The sequence below is a fragment of the Dermacentor silvarum genome, chromosome 9 (assembly GCF_013339745.2).
Source record: "Dermacentor silvarum isolate Dsil-2018 chromosome 9, BIME_Dsil_1.4, whole genome shotgun sequence".
Classification (NCBI taxonomy): Eukaryota; Metazoa; Arthropoda; class Arachnida; order Ixodida; family Ixodidae; genus Dermacentor; species Dermacentor silvarum.
Window position 1 is genome coordinate 51977558 of NC_051162.1, and position 20740 is coordinate 51998297.

Consider the following 20740-nt stretch of genomic DNA (forward strand, 5'->3'; position numbering starts at 1 on the left):
AATGCATTTGTTGGCAGAGTAGAAGCCCCCCCTCCCTCCTTCCCTCCCTCCTGCGTTGCCTTCCCGCTTTGCTCCTTTCGGTGGGAGATTGCGTCGCCAGTTACCCTTGAGCCCGGTTGCAAGATACGCATTTGGTGCCCCGCAGCACAGCGTCGCCTCCCCCCCCCTCCCTCCCATACCCCCCGGCCTTTCGCGCGACGAAAGCAGGGCCGGGCTCGACTGGCGCGCCCGGCCGTGACGGAAGTCGCGTTTGCTCTCCGCTGTGCGTTCGCTCTCCATGCGTGAAGGCGCGCGTCCCACGCACGAAAGGCGCGCTTTCACTCGCACATACGGCGCGCGGTGACGATTTGATCGCCCTTGGATTCATGCTCCTCCTCCCCATCGCCTTTGTTGATCTCCTCTCCCGTCAGTGGGCGCACCTCGTTGAGAAGCGTGCTCGCTACCGCCCTTGTCGGCGAGATTTTCCAGCGGAAGCCGCATTATAACCGGTATTTTGTCTCACGCGGCTCCACTATAAGCGGTATGCGTATACATGGAGATCTATGGGAGGGTAAACGGGAGCCGGAAAAGGCCGTGTTGTAGCCAGTTCTGCGCTATAAACAGTTACGTTATAAGTGATCTATACTGTAAATGCTTTTTACGTGCGCGTGCCTGAGTGAGTTCACCTCCGACTCTTTAATTTAGCTAGTTTTAATTGTGTTTCGATGATACGAATTTCGGCTAATACGAATATTTTCCGTGACCCCGTGAGATTCGTATCATCGAGATTTCACTATATAGGCCGATCCCAGACGCGGTGTGTAATTAAAGGTGCTGACTCGGTAGGCCAATCCTGATACAAATGCACGACGTTTGTAATGCAGGCTAATGTTCTAGGCCAAGAAACGTTGCACTGTTGGAGGCACTGCAACATCCAAGCACCCACGTCTTATAGCATTACCCCTTTCTGGTCTGAATTTTAGTAATGAAGTGAGAAATTTATGGTAGGGGTGTGCGAATGCTTGAATATCACCGAATCGAATAGTGAACATTCGAATAATTCGAATTGAGAATCAAATATCTACTATTCGATTACCCAAATATTCAATATACAAAAACCCCGGTGATACAATCACGGCTGATACTAACTTCGGTTTGATACAAATTCATAACATTCCCCGGCCGAAATATATTGCTCATAACACGAAAAAAATCGGCTGTTACGAATGCGTTGCCATGCCGCTGGGGATCATACGAACGCCTGAGCAACAGCAGTAGCGGCGGCAGCGGCCAAGCCAGCACAGACAAGCCAGCCCAGCGGCATCCTGGGCGGGATCCATAATTGCCAAGCAACTGGCCACGTCACTCGGCTGCGCAATCTCTCATTGGTCCCCACGTCGAGCGGACCAGACTACATCACAGCCTAGCTGATGCTTTGACCAGCGAGAAAGACGACGCGGACTGCTGCAGCAACGACGACTGCGGCAGCAGCCACGACAGCCAAAATGCTACCTGCACTCGACGTGCTCAGGCGTTCAGCGGCGTGCGAAAACATTCGTGAGATCACATGCGTGCACGTTTATGCCTTCCAGAAGGCGATTGTTGACGATTTCGACAAGAAAACTCACACGGATAGTAGAACCCCGTTGATACGTTTTTCAAGGGACTGTGAAAAAAAAAAGTCACAGTTTCGCTCGAAAGCCAAAGCAACGATTGCAATAGCAAATTAGTAGACAGCTGTATGAAGTAAGAATAGTAGTTTTATCGGCCATATAAACTTGTAAGCAAAAGCATACTAACTAAATTAACAAGCACGGTGTCACGTGCGCACAGGTAAGCACAACACATCTCGCGCGATGACAACGCTGGAGCAAGGAAGTGCGGCAGCAGTGGCTGTCTCTCGCTTCAACGCGAACTAAACGTCGCAAGCACAGCGCATACTAAGCTATCCTGCACTAGGCGCACTTTGGCAACATCGCAGATTGTTTTGAAGATAAGGCCCGCGCGGGCTCGCACTTTGCGCACATCGCAGATCGCTTTCAAGATACGGCCATGTGATGTGGCGGCTGCGCCATATCGGCAATGTGCCGGTTGCTTGTTGCAACGCACCTGTCACTTGTTGCAATGTACAAGCTGGCTGCACCGCTAAATTTACGTGACCGCCACATTAAATTATGGGGTTTTACGTGCCAAAACCACGATCTGATTATGAGGCACGCTGTATTGGGGGGACTCCGGAATAATTTCGACCACTTGGGGTTCTTTAACGTGCACCTCAATCGAAGTACACCGGTGTTTTCGCATTTCGCCCCAATCGAAATGCGCCCGCCGTGGCCGGTGACCGCCACATTCAAACACAATGTAATATGCAGGAAAATTACAGATTGGCGACGTATCAAGGGGAACTTAATACATGGAAGTCAATGTAGGATTTAGGTTGAGACCGCAAAAACGCGGCGCAGCAGCCGGGAAAGCGCCGCAGCGACGAAGGTATCAACAGGGTTCCACTATTAGGAATTCTTTCTGCTAAAAATAAATAAATTTTTTCTTGATTTTGTGTATGTTTTGATGATACAAATTTTGGGTGATACGAATATTTCACGTAACCCCGCGAGATTCGTATCACTGAGGTTCTTCTGTATTCGGTGCAGAGACCCGCGCAGTGTTGCATAAGCCGCGGAGAGCCTCTCGCACTCGATGCCGCCCAAGCAAGTGTTTCACTTCGTTTCCGACACGAAAGGAGCACGAAGTGTGCCGTAGACTGACACAAGCTGACACACTAACGGATTTTGTCACTGTGAGCACTCCCCAATGTAGGCCCGATGCGGAAATTGTCCGCACACAGCACCTGAATGCCGCAATTGTCGGTACAAGGTTTGGCCAGGTCGACAGGTCTGACCAAAATGATAACGAGATGCGGACAGAGAGAACAGCCACAAAAGCGTGTAATTCAGGGAGTGCAAAAGCATGTGCAAAGATCGGGCCGATCAGCCACCAGTGGGCAAGCAGATCGTGTTGGATACGCGCTGCCAAAATTCACGTCGCTTCAACAGCCGTCGATCTAACCCCCCCGCATTATCTCAGCAGCAATCCCTGATGAGCCACCCACATGAACATATTAGTTGCAAGCATTCTGCGGCAGCTTGCAGCCCGTTACCACATTGGGCAATGGAGAATTTTCGACATAACACACCTTGGCCGCAATGCCTAACGTTAGAATTAATCGGCCCTACTTTATCGGGCGTTGGTGACTAAAGTTACGATCTGATGCCGAATCAACGCAGATCTATTCGCAGCAGCCGTGCAACCTGCTTGGCGTGCATGCGGCCGACGTAATGTTCACCGTGCGTGCTCGGTCATGGTACCCGATGATTCCCACAATCTTTAGTCGTTGACACCCAACGATGCAGTGTCCGATTACCCTATTTACTCGATTCTAATGCGCCCTCGATTGTAACAAGCACCCGTTTTCCATGACCGAAAAAAAAAATTCCTTTACAGTACCACGGACCTGATGCATTCATACAGAAATACAACTTTCATTTGGAAAAACAAAGACTTACTCCCGATGCACTTAAGTTACAATGAATTAAAAAAAGTCACAGTTTCGCCCGAAAGGCGAAGCATCAATTGCAATCGTAAATTAGTAGACAGCTACACGAAGGATAGCAGTTTTATCGGTCGCATAAACTTGCAAACATTCGCATACTAACTAAATTAACAAGCACGGTGTTACGCGCGCACAAGCAAACATGAACACATCTCGCTCGTTGACCGCGGAAACTCGCTGTCAAAATGCTGGATGACAAAGCGTGGCGAGCGAATTGACCGTTTGCTGACACGCCTCTCACTTCAACGCGAACTATAAGCGGCAAAAACAGAGCGCGGCGCGGCAGACTTTCCCCGTCGCAGATCACTTTCATGAGAGGGCCAAGACGATCTTATTGCCGAAGTGGATCGTTGCTGAATACGTCCTGCTTCGATCCACTGAAACCCTTCCACGTTGCTTTGCTGGCGAAAATCCTCTCCTCCTGTTTGCGCCCGTCCCACACACAAGTTTCGGATTCTCCGAACAACCGTGATGCGGCCCATTTCCGTCCGTCTCCGCGCAGATGATCACTTTCCTTTTAAATGCGGCATCATCATGAACTCGGCACTTTATGCTGATAGAGCAGACGCAGAAAACGGGAAGACAGATGGTAGACTAATGCCTAAGCATTAGTCTACCATCTGTCTTTGGCAAGATTTTGGCATGTCACACGGAGGAAGCTATGGCAGCTAGGATCGAACTGCGTACGAGGCGGCCATTTTGAAATGCCGATGACTATATGGTAATGCAGATTCAGGGTCGTACTCGATTTTAACGTGCACGCAATTTTTGGACCAGTGTTATCAGAAAAAAAGTGCGTGTTAGATTCGAGTAAATACAGTAGGCCCAACGGGCTAGATAATGTGGCCGTACCGAAAATTTGCTGCCTGCCCATGCGATAACAGGCCGCAAACAATCACAGAAAGCTTGTCGCTAATATGTTCCTCTGAGTGGCTCATCAGTGATTGGTCACGAAATTCTGCATGCGGGTTTGACTGACACCATTGAAGCTGCGTCTCGGTCCTTGGTAGAACAGCCAGCAACTACTGCATGCGTGCGTGCAAAGTATGTTTGTGTGCCCGCATGCGAGTAGAGAGCTCCAAACTATGCGAATTTGAGTGCATGAACACTGAACTCACCTATATGATGCGATCAGCGTGCCTTCTGGTGGCTTTCTAAGCCAACTTTCCAAGATATTTGTAGTTGCGTTATGTTCGTGCAAATATGGCACTTCTAGTGACAGAGACGCAGACAAGTTTATCACTCATATAAATGCATGTTGTACAAGGCATGTTGGATGTAACGTATGAGATTCACGTAAGACTGCTTACAAATGCTACGTGTGCTTCAAAAGCACAGAGACATAATTATGAAAGACATGCCAACATGGTGAACAAACAGAGGACACTAACCGAGTCTGCTTCCTTGGCCTTCTTCTGGTCTGGAGGGCTGTTTTCTTCGTTACTGGCTGGCGAACCCTGTTGAACGAATGGATTGCATGGACTTAGGCAACATATACTCATGGCAGGCATTACAGCTGGGATGTGGAAGGTGCCACATAAAAAAAAAAAGAAAGGAACTCGGAGGCCTCTTTGCAGATTATAACTATTGATAAGTTGTACAGTGGGCAGTTTGTGCAGGGTCAGATGCAGCCTCGGAGAGTGTTGTCATGTATGCACACACATTTCGGAAGCAACAGAAAATGGCATAAGGCATCCCTAAGCTGGCCCAGTCCGAGCTGTCAAAGACTTCTAGAATCTCAGTGGCTGGTGTTCACATCTGCAAAAACTCGCAAAGGAGGTGTTGATCTATATTTTGGCATGTCGTATTTACTATTTGTATTTTATTAGTGAACGAAAGTTTTAAAGGGCTTAAGCTTCTTTGGTCTTATGTACCTTACTAAAAAATTTCCTCCATGCTTGATAAATTGACCTTTTCTCAGCATTCTTCGGCAATACAGGTTTAAAAGAAAATCTCCATGATTTCAAAAAAAAAAAAAGTTATAGTGGAAATGTATGGAACTACCGCAATGCACATGGAACTGACCCAATAGCGATATGGCAGAATCACTGGGTTTCTTCCGTACTATATTATACAGGGCTATTTCGAGATACCTGATATCGCTCCTCATATCAGGGAGGGCTTTAACGGCCATTATCCAGAGTTTCGCTGCACACAGCTTACAAACGCTCATGGTACCCTTCAGCTGGTTCCTACCACGCTCTGGCTCATATTCCAACAATGCACAGCCCAATCTAGACCGGAGCTAGAGAAAGCATGCCTGAGTCGAATGTGCAGCCACTTGCGAGAGCAGTCGGAGGACGGCAGAGAAAACATGTCAGCGCGTTTGCTGTAAACAAACAAGGCGTGCAGGCACCAAGGCATTTGCCCGCTTTCGCATCACGGCAGACACTATGCCAACAACGAAAGCTGCAAGAGCCACGGGACCGTAGCTCCACCAGATATTGGTTGTTCTCGCATTTGTATTGCAAGATCGCTTCAAAGTAACATATTTACTTGATTGTAACACGTTGTTTTAATCAATTTCCTTGCTTGAACTTTACCCTAGTGTTCCATTCAAATAACAGCAGAATTGACCATTTTAAAACAAATATTCTAAATTCCATGGTTTTGAGCGTTACGTTGGCAACCTGTACCTTTACGTCTCGTCCCAATTTACAGACAAGTCGACCAAAATCAAAACTTTTTTTTTTGTTTGAAGCGACGCCATTTTCACCGTGCTCTTAACTTATGTTATGGCTACTGTCTGCAATACCCTGCAGCCTTTCAAGCTTTCACTCTGTTCATTCATAACATTATGGCAATGCAGTGCGTTCGGTATGATGCCCTGTTCGACAGATGAGCAATTTTGACGGTCAAGGACTTGGGAAACTCGGCCGCGGCTAGATGGCTTGATGTCAATGAGTCGACCATTCATGGATGGCGGGACCTCTTTAAATGTGAGGCTGGTAGAAAGGGCTCTGTGGACCTCATACTGGCCTGGTACTACCCCAAATGAAATGGTTGTGCATTCTTTTAGGAAGTACTTCATCTCAAACAAGCTCGACCCAGAAGATCACTTGCTTCTCGGGTGATCATATTCGGCGGTAGTTTCGCTTACTCTGCTCGTACCGGCACCAAGCTCCTTGAGGTACTATATGGCCAAAAAAATTTTCGAACTGTGCGAAGGTAGCGAGTCTGGCACAGTGCCAGAAACTAGGGGTGTACAAGTATCGAACATCCCTGAATAGAACTGAATAGTGAACATTCGAATAATTAGATTTACTACTCCAATATCTACTATTCAATTTTTCAAATATTCAATATATTATTTGGTGTAGAGACCCGCACAGTGCCATGTCACGTCTGCTGCAAAGCCCCTCATGCTCAATACTGCCCAAGCGAGTGTTTCACTTTGTTTTGGCCGCAAAAGGAGCACCGAATATGCCGCAGACAGGCCGCATCGGCTGACGTGGTAGCTGATTCGTCACTGCGAGTGCTATCCAATGTTGGTCCAATACGGGGATGCACACACAGCACCCGAACGCCGTAATCCGCAAAACGACACCAAATTGGCTGAGGTCACGGCTGTTGGTACAAGGTTCACCCGGGCTGATCGAAATGATAATGCGACGCAGACAGAGGCAACGTGAACAAAAGCAGTACATATTTCATAAAGTGTGAAAGCATGTGCTAAGATCGGGCTGATCAGCCGCTTTTGATGAATATGCGTGCTGATGAACTTCACTCCACTTTGAGAGCTGTTATTCTCCCTGCATGCATTATCTCGGGACCGATCACTGATGAGCACCGTTACGAACACATTAGCGTCAAGCATTCCGCAACGGCTTGCGGCCTGTTACAACATCAGCCAGCGGCGAATTTTCGTCACGGCCACTCGGCCTCGGCCATTAGGCTTAATCAGCGCTTCTTCATCGGGTGCTGGTGACTAAAGTTACGGTTTGGTGCCAAGTCGACACAGATCTATTTGCAGCAGCCACATGACACTCAGAAAGCCACCACATGACACAGAGAAAACCGCCTCACAAATGAAAGCGAGAGATGGTGGAGGAACGAGGAGGAGGAGGGGGAAGTAGCAAGCGTCGCATAAACTTGTCGTGACCCTCCAGATTTCAGATTCTTCAACAGGTGTCAAATCACGCTGAACTTGACAACACAGACGAATCATCATTACACACTCACATCTGCTCACGTATATGTGTGGAGCCGACAGCTTTTCACTGTTTCAGTATTACCTCCCTATTCAGTGTACACCCTCGAGAGCAGGGTGCTGAACCGAACCAAAACTGAACTGAAAATTGAGGCTGAAATTTTCTGAACAATAGCTGAACTGAAGTAGAGTAAATGCGGTACGTTGTCCAACTCACCTCCGGCTGCCTGTTTGGTGGAGGAAGAGGAGGCGGAGGGGGTGGAGGTTGCAGTGGCGGAGCCGTGCGGAACTTGGTGTTGTAAGGCAACGTCTGGTACTTGGGGTCCGAGCGTGGTCGGGGCTCCACCGCAGCCACATTGGCGGCGAGCAGGAGAGGGGGCGGTGGGCCTGCTCCGCCTCCGCCTCCGGGCCGGACATTACTGGCCACGACCGTCAGCTGCTGTGGCTGCTGCTGCTGCTGCTGTTGTTGTGCCATCTGCTGTTGCTGCTGGCTGTTGTGCAAGCGCTTCTTGTGCAGCCTTTGACGCAGCTCCGCAATGCGGCGGTCCAGGGCCTGTATCTCCGCCTGACGCTGCGCGAGCTGTTCCCGCTGCTGCCCCGCACGTTGGGCTCGTGCCTGGAGTGGAACAGACACTCCGGCTAGTGAGCAGCTCGCTTCGTTCCAGCTTAACAAAACATGAGCATTGCTAAAAAGCACACAGATCAGCTCACATGTGATCTGATACATGTCTTACATGTAAGGTGATGTAGAACAAAAAATGCGAACCTGTTGCACCAGCACCGTTTTGTGCCACCTAAAAAAAGAAAGAATCCTGTACCTGAAAGATTAGTTCCAAGTTGAAGCTCGATATAACAAACATGAATATAATGCATTATTGGATATAAGGAAGCAAAGCTAAAATTATTCTTTCCTACATCCGTGTCTAATGAATCTACGCTTATATTGAATACCGAATTTAGCAAAGGGAATTGTCGTGTAGAATGCAACTTACATTTACCGAAGTTTTACAGTATTTACTTTTTAATGCTTATGTGGGCAGCGTAATAATGAGACAATGCGGAAACACAAGAGCAAGGTAGCCTCATGAAGGAATGGTCATTCAGCCCATCGTTGCAGTTGATGTGGCTCTGTTCTGATGTTTACATCGGTCATAATTCTTGCCAAGGAAAGATGCAAATGGCTTGAGAAACATCCGAAGCCTTTGGGATATAGGAGCATGATAACACTTGCCAAGTTGGCATTACGCCCCTTGCCTTAACCAAAAAAAGAAGTGTGTCTTGCCGCATTGTGAGTGTAGAACCAAAAACTACCCAAAGTGTGAGTTTTAACTTTTATTTAATTTTGATCTAACTCTTCATCGAGCAAGTTTGTACCCTGAAAGACAAAGTGACACTCAACTCACAAGGACAGTGGCAAGCACCGTCGTTCGTCAAATCTAAAACTCACGGGTTAAGCCGGCTCGCTAATTATACATGCCCCACAGATGACTCCAAAGCTACTGTTGGCGCTCACATACATTCTCGAATGTACAGCCTATTCCCGTCGCATATGCAAAATGATTAGACAAGGCTCTTTCACGATGGAATAGGCAACATTTAAGAAATTTTGGTCACATTCTGTGGGATTGTGTGGCCACTGCTAAGCTAAGATGCAATTTAATTTGTATTTGTAACTCCTACCTGACATCCTTGACCAGCGGTGTCACCCCAAGCAACTACTGGACGAGGCCAAGATTGTCCTGGACACCATCCAGGCCTTAATTGACCAGGCTAATATTCAGGACATCATATTGTTACGTGGAAGCACAGTAGGGAAACTATTTACAAGGGGTAGCAAGCACTGGCCAACATGGAAGCCAGCCAACATCCAGCAAGGCACGTCATCGTCTTCAAATCAGACAGAGGGCGCCTATGGGTAGGTCCCACTACATTGAAGTGTCAACATCATCTTCTTCGAATACAGTAGCCGACCGATTTTCCGGACTTCGCGGGGACTGAAAAATACTCCGAAAAATCGAGCAGTCCGAAAAACCGAACACTCCGAAAAACTCGCCCCCCCCCCCCCCAAAAGAAAGAAATTGAGGCAAAATGTCGCAGTTTCGCCCAAAAGGCGGAGCATCGATTGCGATAGCAAATTAATAGACAGCGATACGAAGTAAGGATGTTAGTTTTATTGGCCGTATAAAGTTGTAAATATGCGCTTACTAACTAAGCACGGTGTCACGCACGCACAGGTTGCATGAACACATCTCGCTCGATGACCGCGGGTAAATTGACCTTCGCGCTGTCTATTCTCTTGCTTCAACGCGAATGTCGAAAAAAAAAAAAACAGCGCATAGGAAGCTACTGGCACTCGGCGCACGCCCTTTGTACCCATCGCAGATCGCTTTCAAGATACAGTGCCTGCGCGGCAGCTCCGTCGGTAGCAGCCGCAAGAGCTGAACGGAACTCCCCACCGTCTCCGTCGCCTTCTCCCCTTGCCCCGCAAGTGAACGAAGTCCGCGCGCCTCCGGACGCCTTCCTCTCTCGCGTGCACGAGATTAAATTGCGGTTGCCAGCTGACCCTCGCAAGCTTTCACCCGCACACAGCGTACGGCGCAGCCTAAACTTAAAAAAAAAAAAAAAAAAGCGGATTCCGCTTAAGTGATAATGGTGATAGTGCTGAGCTGACCGAAAAAACAAAAAAAAAAACAAAGCAAGTGCCGCTTTTTGTAATGTTTTGTCGGCCAAGGAAGAGCGGGCATGGCCTCGGAGACGAGAGGATAGCGTGCGTGTACTAATCTTGAAGGCTATACAGGGGGGCACTGGAAGCCAAGCCCGGCCAAGCCAGCGGAAAATCCAACATGGCGGCCCCCAAGATCGGGTAGCGTGGCTCGGAGCGAGCGATTTAGTCCAGAAAATCGAACATTTGCACCTAAATTCGTCCGAAAAATCGGTTGCGACAATACATTAGCTCTATGGGAATCCTGATGGTGCATCTATGAAGTCCGGAATATTCAACAAGTCCGAATTTTTGGAGTCCAAAAAATCCGTCGGCTACTGTACAGTAGAACCTCGTTCATACGAGTTAGAAAAAAAACGCGAGATCAAACATACTAATCGGAAAAAGGTATGGTTCAAAGTAAGAAAAAAATTTGACAGACTCATTTATTGTTCACGTCTACTTAATGCGAAGCGCGTCACGCAGATCGTTGCGGCCCGAGACGCCGACTCGGATCAAGCTGGTGGTGCTCCGGAGGCCTGAGAGACGTTTTGTTATTTTCATATTGCATGGTGTTTTAAGAGGGCGACGGAAAACAGAAACGAAATCAAGCTGGTGGGCTTTGTCGGATGCTGCCAAAGCGAAACCTGATGCCCACATCGCGCCTCCTGCAGCCGGGAACGGCGGTGCATTTAGGTTATCGCCCACTAAACGCATGCAATACGCTACCAATGGCACTACGCACCACCCGCTGTAAAACAGATAGGTCAAGATGTCGGCAAATGTATACAGAGGTCGGAAAATGTATACAATCGCAGTCTGCAGCAGGGAACGGCGGCGTGTTTTGGTTATTGCCTATTAAAAGCGTCCACTACGCTTCTGACAGCATCACACGCTGTGAAACAGATGGACGAAGATGCTTATCACAATGTAATAGCTGTGAATGCGGCGTACAACGACCTCGAAGAAGATTTGCTGGTACTGAAATGAGAACTGAGAGCGCGCCGGCGTTTTCATGTGAGACGGGCGGGCGAGTATTGCGGTGAAGCTTCCATTGCGGGGAACTACATACTGTTCTCGATCGCGCGTGCCTTACACATTTCCTTGTTTACATGGGATCTAGTAACCGAAAAACGTATCATACGATTGCAGTTTGGCGACGTACTGAACATTGGTGCCGAAAAATCGTGTTTTCCAGGAATGTATGAACCGGTGAAAAATGAGCGCAACTCTATTGGATCATTTTTTGTGTTCTTGATTAAGAACGTTGGCACCGAGAAAACGTATGCAACGGGAACGTATCAACGAGGTTCTACTGTAGCATGTAGCGATATGAAAGAGTAGCCCCTTTTTAAAACGAACAGCTTTTTTTGGCTCTTTTGCCCGTCTTCGTGGTCAATAGTAGGCAGTTGGAGGTTGCTGGTCGGTGGTTAGAACAAACGCACCGACACAAAGTGCATGTGTGAACTTGCTTTGCGAGGTGCGTTCGTTGCTGAATGTCAATTGTCATACCTCTTTGAGACACACGCGTTGTCCTCATATATTACCCCTATAGATGTGCTGGTTAATGGCTCAGTTCTTTACAGAATTTCGCAATGAAACAACAAATGCTACCTAAATATCTGCAACAAATATGTCCTCCAAGCACAACATTTCTTCACGATTATTGTTGGATGATAAAGATAAATTGGCAGTTCTGCCAGATGGGTGAAGTACTGACAGCGATAGCAAGGTTTCACATTGTGCTCTACGCAGAGGCAATACGTTGGCGCAATGGAGCACGCAAGGCAACTGCTGTTGTGCAGCAGGTACAGCGCCCTGGCAGCTATGACGTGTCTCACAATGCTGGCCCGACAGGGAGAGCTGCCAGCGGCATTACAGAAGTCACACCTTCACATGAGAAACGCAGAAAAGTGTTGGCCATTTGCGAGCGCCTAGTGAACAGATTAGATAGCTTTAGCTTGATGTTTGGTGTCCATTCCATTCAGACCAGTGTATGCTGTTCAGCTGTTGCTCATGTTTCTGAAGATCGACGGCGTACGCACAGTCTGTGCGCACAGACTTGTGCATACGCCGTCGATCCTCATACAACATGGCAGTGGCACTGATGGTATAAATGTGCTTTGAGTGTCCGTATAATTGCTATTGCAATAAAATATGATCCTAATTGTTCGCACATTGTAGTACTAAGACATTTAGCTATAGAATGCATTTTACCAAGCGAGGACTGTAATTCATCCACACTAAAGCAATGTGTAAATGTTTCTTTGTCACATTTCATATGGTGCCAAGTGCTGAACTAGCCCCAAGAGAAATGGGGTGATCTTGTGCTGCAGCAAAGGAGCGATCAGCAGTCTAGGCCTAAAACATTGCTGCGTGTCCCAAAGGTGTTGCTCACCATAAGCATCTCGTGCCGTGCCCTGTCTGTTCCAGCTGTGGCAGAATTGACGCCGGCATTGCCATTGGAGCCGGAGTTGCGCCGCAGTTCCTCCAGCTGCCGGGTGAGTTCCTCCACCTTGGCAGCTGCCACTGACAGCTCTTTCTCCTTGGCCGAGAAGAGGGCCCGCACTGCCTCCAGCTCGGCCGCTGAATTATTAATAATAAATTAGTAATAGTAAATTAGTATTATTTGATATGAAAACACACAAACGATGGACTCAGAGGAAAATAATCGAGCGGACAGGCTGGCAACTTCCACCGAGAGGGGCACAATGCCTGCCCGCGCGTTGGGTATAGAAACAGAAGTAGAAGATGAGCCGAAAGCAAGCGTAAAAAAAAGAAAAAATAGATATCACGAAGACTGAAGTAAAGCAACATTAAAGAAAACACTGTAGCAATAGGAACGACAATTAGAACAGAATATAAAAAATGTGACAAAGTCCTGTTCCTGGCAAAGAGAAAAATACACTATAAACGGGAAGCCAAGTCAGTTTCTTACAGAAAAGTAGGTGGTCCGTGATGGAGCCGCTCCATCAGTAAGCAAGGGACTAAATCAAAATCAAATTACCCGTGGTTTTAATGCCTCAATCAAGCAAGACATCGGCTCTGAGAAACATTACATTGGGGGTATCGATATAATTTTTAGCCGCCTGGGGTTCTTTAACGTGCATTTAAATGTATGTAGACAAGCATACGTCCATAAATATGCACTTGCCGCGGTCATGAATAAAACCCACAACCTTCTTTTCGGCAGCAGAGTACCAAGCTGGTGAGTCACCACGGCGGATTAAGCAAGAGAGAACATGAAGCTCCTGATGTGGGGAGTTTCATATTTTTGCCTAATTGGATTCTCCCGTATCCAAGAATATTGCAAGTTTCCTTGATTGATCGATGAGGTTTATTAAAAGACATGCGGGGGCTATTATGCTGCAGTGAAGGGCTACAGATTAGTTTTTACCAAAAGGGGATCTTTGGTCTCCATCACAAATCAAAGTGCTAGTACACAAGAATTCTGCTGCGTACAGCAGTTATAGACTGGGAAATGGGAAAATTGTCAGTTCATTGTACTTTGTTTTAACAAAGCATGATAATGGCATGACAGTCATGACACGGCAATGACTGCACGACACTAATCATGACTGCAGTATGAGAATGATGGCATTACGATGACATAGCATGGCAGCAATGACAATGGCATGGCAGCGATGATGACACAACAAAAATGATGCTAGAATGACAATGGCACAATTACCATAATAATGATGATGATGATGATGATTTGTTGTCTGATAGTAAAGACAGCAATCACGTATGGTTCTCAAGGTCACAATAGCCTCAAAACGTACCAACGAGCTGTAGCTCAGAACTGCTGCTCGCTACAGTTAAACTAAAGAATAAAAAGTACAATAGGTATAGAACAAATTTTTGCATTCTGCCCTCTTTCAAACACTGCTTCTATGGCTGGAAAGCAAGCCTGCACTGCACAAAAGCAAAATCCTGCATTGTCATGCGCAGTGGCAGCACAAATCAGTTAATACGGTAGGGGGGAAGGTAATCATGAATAGAAAGCATGAGGCAAGGATGAGACAAAATCTGGTGGCACACAACTTTAAAAACACAACTTTAAAAACCGCAACCAGAAAAGACAATACACAATAGGCTCTGATGCTCAGAGGATTTGCAACAGCGTCTGACCTTGTCACAGAGAAGACCTCCTATCGTGGGGAGGCATTGGGCACCCTTGCCCGGCTCTCTTGAACATTACGTTAACATCAAGCAAGAACTGACGAGGGTCAGAATTCTACTGCCCATGAATGAATGAGATTCCATGGGAGCTGACTGCTGGGTAATGTCCAGAGAAGATGCGGCTGGGATTGGCTTGTTTCAGAACAGAGACCAAATGCAAAACACAGTAAAGAAAGACACTGGACACCATAGCAAGAAACCAAGGTGAATATTCAAGCTTTTCTCACATACTTTGCACCCCCATTGCAACATGACACAGCTTCATAGCCCAGTGCATTCTAGAGACAAAATTCAAGAACTGTAGTGATTGTTTTCTTTCACTGTGCTTGTGCATGTTGTTATTTACACCCCTGCACTTGTGTGTTGTTGAGGTCTATGCTTGTGCTTAGATTTTATGGCACCTGGAGTCCCAAACAGGAGCTAGCCTGGGCAGAAGTGTTACATAGCATAAACTTAATGTTGTTGAATGACAGTTGACACATGCATTGTGCTGAGCTGGCTTTCTGCCTTCACGCACTGTGCAGTCAGTGTCAAAAGTTTACAGAGTGCAGGGTCTGAGAAAACAAATTTCTGAGCAGTTTGTGACCACAACGTGTAAAACATTAGGACACTGCGTAGTTTGTATATACACAAGTCATCACCATTATCATCATCATCAGCCTTTCATATGTCCACTGTAGGACAAGAGCCTCTCCCAGCAACCTTGAATTACCTGTCTAGCATTAGTCGATTACAGTTATGCCTGCAAACTTCTTAATTTAATCACACCACCTAAATGTCTGCCATCCTCGACAATGCTTCGCTTTCCTTGGCACTCATTCTGTGACTCTAATAGACCACTAGTTATCTGCTTGACACATAACATGGCGTGCCCCACTCCACTAATAATAGTACCGTATGCCAGCACTAGCATATACTAGTACAAGTGAGTAATCTAAATACCACGCTGTGTACCCAGGCTGCAGAAAAGGCTTTTACAGCGAAGCTGTCTATGGCAAGGGTTCTATGCATTTTTGTGTCCATGAACAGATCTCCTGAGTGCAAAAACTCAGCTCCCAAATTTGATGCAACGTGGCTTCATTTTTTGCAAAAGCTTATACATCTCATCACTTGGATATGTATTTTCAGTATATTGGTTATCAAATGCACATCCTTTCCAAGTTGTTGGTTAAAGAGAACAGGCCAAGACCCTGCCCAGTGAGGACACGTACCGAGACTGGCATTGCCGGCCTGCTGCTGGTCGAGCTGGGCACGCAGGCGACGTAGCTTGAGTTCCTGCGGCTCGTGTGGTGCCTGTCGCAGGAACCGCAACCGCTGTTCGCGGGCCACCAGCTGCTGTTGTTGCCATGCCAACTGCTGCTGCTGCCTCAGTGCCACTGCCCGCAGCTCTGCCACACTCAGGCCTCCAGCGGCTGGCCCGTCACCAGCCGCGGGAGGCGGAAGCTACACCAGGTGATAAGAGATGGCGCTTAGGGAGGTGGACAAGTATCATCAAGATTCACAATGCTGAAACCAGCAGGACGAGGGTGTGGTACTCAGAATCAACTTGTATTGTCATTTTCCTTAATGTTGTTCATGTTTTGTTTCTTTCGTTTGCATGTATTTTTTCAGTATTTATGCCACTGCTTTAATTATGCATGTGTTCTATGCTATTGTCTGCTTGTATTCATTAAGAATTGTATAGTGACGTTTCCTGTTTATGTTACCTTTGCTCCTACATTTGTTACTTGTTTATGTGATTGAGTTCGCTGTACTCTTATTTCATTTTGTAGCCTCCCGTTACTCAATGCCTCACCTAGAGGCCTGTAAGGCATGCTAATTTAATAAAATCGCCGACAGTGAAGCTGCTGAATATTACACCACAACGATGTGCATGGCAGCATGCAGGCAAATACAGTCAGGCACTTCCCAAGCACGGTCACTGTGACATCACATCAACATGAAACTATTAAAAAGCAATTCATTTCAGGAATATGGTCCTAAATACGCAAGCACTGGTATCAAAGAAACACTTTGACTTAGGGCTCAATGACATTGGCAACAGGCAGAGGTCGAGCAACCGAGTTTATGACCAGAAGCAAATCGCCGCGTTGGTCGAAAACCTACTGACTCAATCAGTGACACAGGAGCAGGACATTTGTACATGTTGACACTTATCTTTATGTAGTGATGGCACAGTGAGCAGACATGAACGGCATCAGCTGCGAGACATTCCACTGTGGTGAGTGGCAAGTGCCGCTTGCCAGCCGCCACACTGGAATGTCTCGCAATTGATGTGTGAAGATTGTTACTGAGAATCAATTGAGTCGTTGCTCGGTCGCCAGCTGGAGTCAGTTGTGCGAATTCTGTCAATCGCCAGTGCGAATGTGCCCTTAGAGTGGCCTTGCAAGAACTTTTGAACAAAACTGCAGAACCCACAGGAGTGCAATGCCTTTCAATGAACATATTCCCACGGAAAATTCTAAGATGGACCTAACAAATAATGAAGATATGAGAAGAGAAAACTTTTTTCGTTCCTCTTCAACATGTTTCTTTTCAGCTGAGGTGGTGTCGATAGCAATGCCCTGTCTATTGCTCCTTGTTTACTTTGTTATTTTCTCTTGGTGCGCTCATGATAACCTAATGTGACCAGGTGCCTCAGATTTGAAAGCAGGACAAAAGGGATGGGGGGGGGGGGGGGGGGTTCTGAGTCAGAAACAATATTCAACACTTATTCCAAGTTGTACTTATATGAGGGAAACTCTTTTCTAATATTACGTAAATTTGCACAAGTTTTGGCAGTATTTCACGTGCTTCCAAAACCACATGCGTGACAGGCAAAACGCGATGGTGAGGCACTTTGGCAACAGTTCATTAGTTGGTGCATCAAGAATTCCATTGTAGATGGATCAACAAAACATACGAACTGTAAGTGGTCGTGTGTGCTAGGAAGGGTGCGATCTTATAACGGTTTGGAAAGCAAACCGTAATAGAATTGCAGGTGCTGCTGCCTGAATTTTGGCAGTGTTTCGCTTTTCCACTTGTCTCTCGAGTCTTTTTGAAGGTGGTGCCCCCACACCCGAGAAAAAGAACGGCCGATTTGGCACCATAGGGCAGGCACATCGGGACAACTTCTGGTCCGGAGAGGCGAAGCAGGACAATAAGCCATGGGACAGCAGGACTACGGCGGTTAATGTGCAACATGTCCCGCCTAAACTGGGACGTCTGGTCATCTTAGGTAACCCTTCAAGGTTGGCAACTGACAAAGGTGCCCGAAAGTGACAAAGGAGCGGCCACACAACAGGCAGGACACATTAACCGCCACTTCTCAATGTGTAGGGGTGGGCGAATATAGCATATTTTGTGACAAAATACAATACAAATCTAATAGTGCCAGAAGTGAATCGAATAATTTTCATCAAATAGTTTGCACATAATTAACAGCCATTTTGGCATTACCATAAAATGGCATTCAAATCCTAGTATTCCTAACGTTAGTAAGTTTGTCATTACATTGCATGTTATGAAGCGTTCATTACAAGCACAAATGAAGCATGAGGAACAAACAAGCACTTTCTTTGAATGCACAGAACTCTTCACACAGTGCGAATGATTGATTTAGAGCTGGTAAAGTATAGCTCCATGAGTGACATATCCTGTTCTATGTTTTACGCCTGCACTATGTCTGCTGGGATGATATTTACCGTACTTTAGCTTCAATTTTATGTTCAGTTGGGAACAGTTGACATTTGCAAATTTATTTGAAAATTATAACAAAAATGTTCCTATTTACAAATAGCAAAGATTCGATTTGAAGACTGAGTGAATTAAGACTTCATTTGATTTGTTATTAGAAAGTTTCGGATATTCGCACACACCTAACCATTTGAAAGAAGAGTGGATAGTTGGTAGAGCCCTTGCTAATTGCGGGACTGACTCATAAGCAGCACTAAAAGGTGAGTAAAAGAAATGGTCAGTTTTCCTGGTTTAAGAATCGTTATAAAGTTAAACCATTTCCAATTATTTGTCCCAGCATTCTTGATTCCCTTGATTCCAGAACAGTCCTTTCAGACTTTGAAGTAGAGTATTTATGTCAAGTGAGGGTAGTCAACATCAAGACTGACAAGAGGGTTTTGTGAGTGTGATGCCATGTCAAGTTTAGCTGGCACCACAGTCAAGACCAGCTCTGACTGCAGAGGAGCCATGTTTGTTAGGCCTCTAAAAAGTTCGCTTTTTACAAAGCATTTCCAATGACTTTCTTCCTGCAATAATTGACTGTCATCATAGCCAAAGGCAAAGCACTACTGGAAGTTTCCACACAGGTGCTAGCCCCGCTCACTAACAGCGCCCATCAACAATTAATGATAAGCGACAGCTTGTTACCTTGCTAAGTCAGGCCAGTTCAGAGTTTAAACAACTGAGACAATATTGAAACTGGATCAGACTGCGAGCAGATGACAGGTGTGCCCACTGCTGCAACAATTAATTATGTTTTCTCATCAACTCCTATAATTAAGTTTTAGAGGTGCACTAGCTACAAGCAAATCATTAACTTGTAAATGCGATAACAACAGAGCTCTTTTCTTTACCTGCGTGGCACGATAAGCGAGTACGAGTTCCACCCGCGAATTCTGTAAACGCATTTTCAATACAATTGCCAGCAAACTTTTATTAACTGAACGTCCCACAGTGACAGTGCTGCGCGTTTAACTATGCTTATCTTCCCACTGGTTTCGGCGAAACATCAGTGAATGATTATATTTGACTCTCTGGTTCAAACTGAGGCTCCGTCCCGTGCTCGGGGCAAGTCGAAAACGTAAGCGCACCTTCGTGTGTCGGTTGAAGTCAGCGTGCGCTCGTTTGGCGCATTATCAAAGCGTTGACGATCGAAGGCCCAGCTCTACAGATAACAACTTTGACACTGCTCCAAACGCGCCTTCGTGCGCCTACTACGACGGAGCGCAGAGATTACGGTCACGGAAACAGACGCGTTGAATCGGCTTCTCTGCCACACCGAAACAGTTCAAAACCTCGCACAACACCCGCTTCAACTGAAGTTTCTTCAACTAGTTCGGCAGCACGAACGTGAAACTCGCGTGCGTGGAATGGAGCAAGTTTTCGATTCCTCGGACCGCCCGCTGGAATTCGCCATCACTCAAACCAATGCATCCTTGGCATTGCCCAAACACTGCTCGCGGCACTGAGAAGGCCGCTCGTTGCGAGCGATCGAGGCCAAAAGACCCGTGTTCGCGCGGTTTGTTGAAACACTCGTAAAATACAGTCGCAAAGCGCACACATGAGCGACCGTGAACATCACGGCTGCGCGGAGACAACATCGCTGCGATTTCAGGCAGAGCCGCGAGGATGCAAAGTGGAGCAGTACGGCCGATGAAAGGTTTCAGGCCAGCGCGTGTCAACAGGTTGCCGCGCGACGATGCCACATTCAACACTCACCAGAACCATTGCTGGCTGGCCTGTCTCACGCCAGGCGCTGCAGGCACGACGACAACGCGACGGCGGGTAATAGCCGCCACATTCCCGAGGCGAGATCGTGCACCGCCTTGGACGGCAGGAAAAACGGCGCGCTACGCTCCTCCTCCGGCCGTGGGCTTCGGCCTTTGCTCCTTCTCGCTCGCTCTATTTACATTTTTGTTTCTTCATCGTTCCTTGAGGGTAGGGAGGGTCTCGCTTTATTGTTTTTGTTTTTGTCACCCTCTCGCTCGTCCATCGTTTTTTTTTTTTTTTTTTTTTTCTTGCTGCTTGACGGCACGGACGGCAAATACCAGAGCTGGCACGAATAAACTTCTTGGCCGAATTTGAGCCCAGGTTCAGTCACTCATATAACTCGCGTTCCCGCGTCGCTTAGTTTGCGGTTCCAGCGGCGTTGCCTTTGACGAACTCTAGTTACAGCTCTGCGGCCGCTTGCGCCATCTTGCACTAACTTTTCTGCGGTTGGTGGCGCCCTCAGAAAAAATACCTTTTGTGGCATTTGTGGGGGCGCCACAAAGCAGGTATTCTATAAAGATGGCAGCAATGACGTTCGATAATCAAAAGCATCGCATCCGAGATTGCCTTCTGTTATTGTAAAATATTTTCACTGAAGGACGCAATTTAGGTGCATTGTAAATACCAGCCA

The 20740-nt window shown here is 46.9% G+C and overlaps 1 protein-coding gene across 1 annotated transcript in view; it reads right to left on the bottom strand.

Annotated features, from left to right (window-relative positions):
* LOC119465242 (apoptosis-stimulating of p53 protein 2) overlaps positions 1–20521 on the bottom strand; it is an 83702-nt gene extending 63181 nt beyond the window's left edge. Inside the window, exons 1-5 of the mRNA XM_037726036.2 lie at positions 20059–20521; positions 15837–16068; positions 12839–13026; positions 7957–8355; positions 4981–5046 (exon numbers count right to left, since the gene is read on the bottom strand). Of these exons, the coding sequence (XP_037581964.1) occupies positions 4981–5046; positions 7957–8355; positions 12839–13026; positions 15837–16068; positions 20059–20067 (894 nt within the window). The 5' untranslated portion in view covers positions 20068–20521. The remainder of the gene's footprint in view (positions 1–4980; positions 5047–7956; positions 8356–12838; positions 13027–15836; positions 16069–20058) is intronic.
* Positions 20522–20740: the final 219 nt, after the last annotated feature.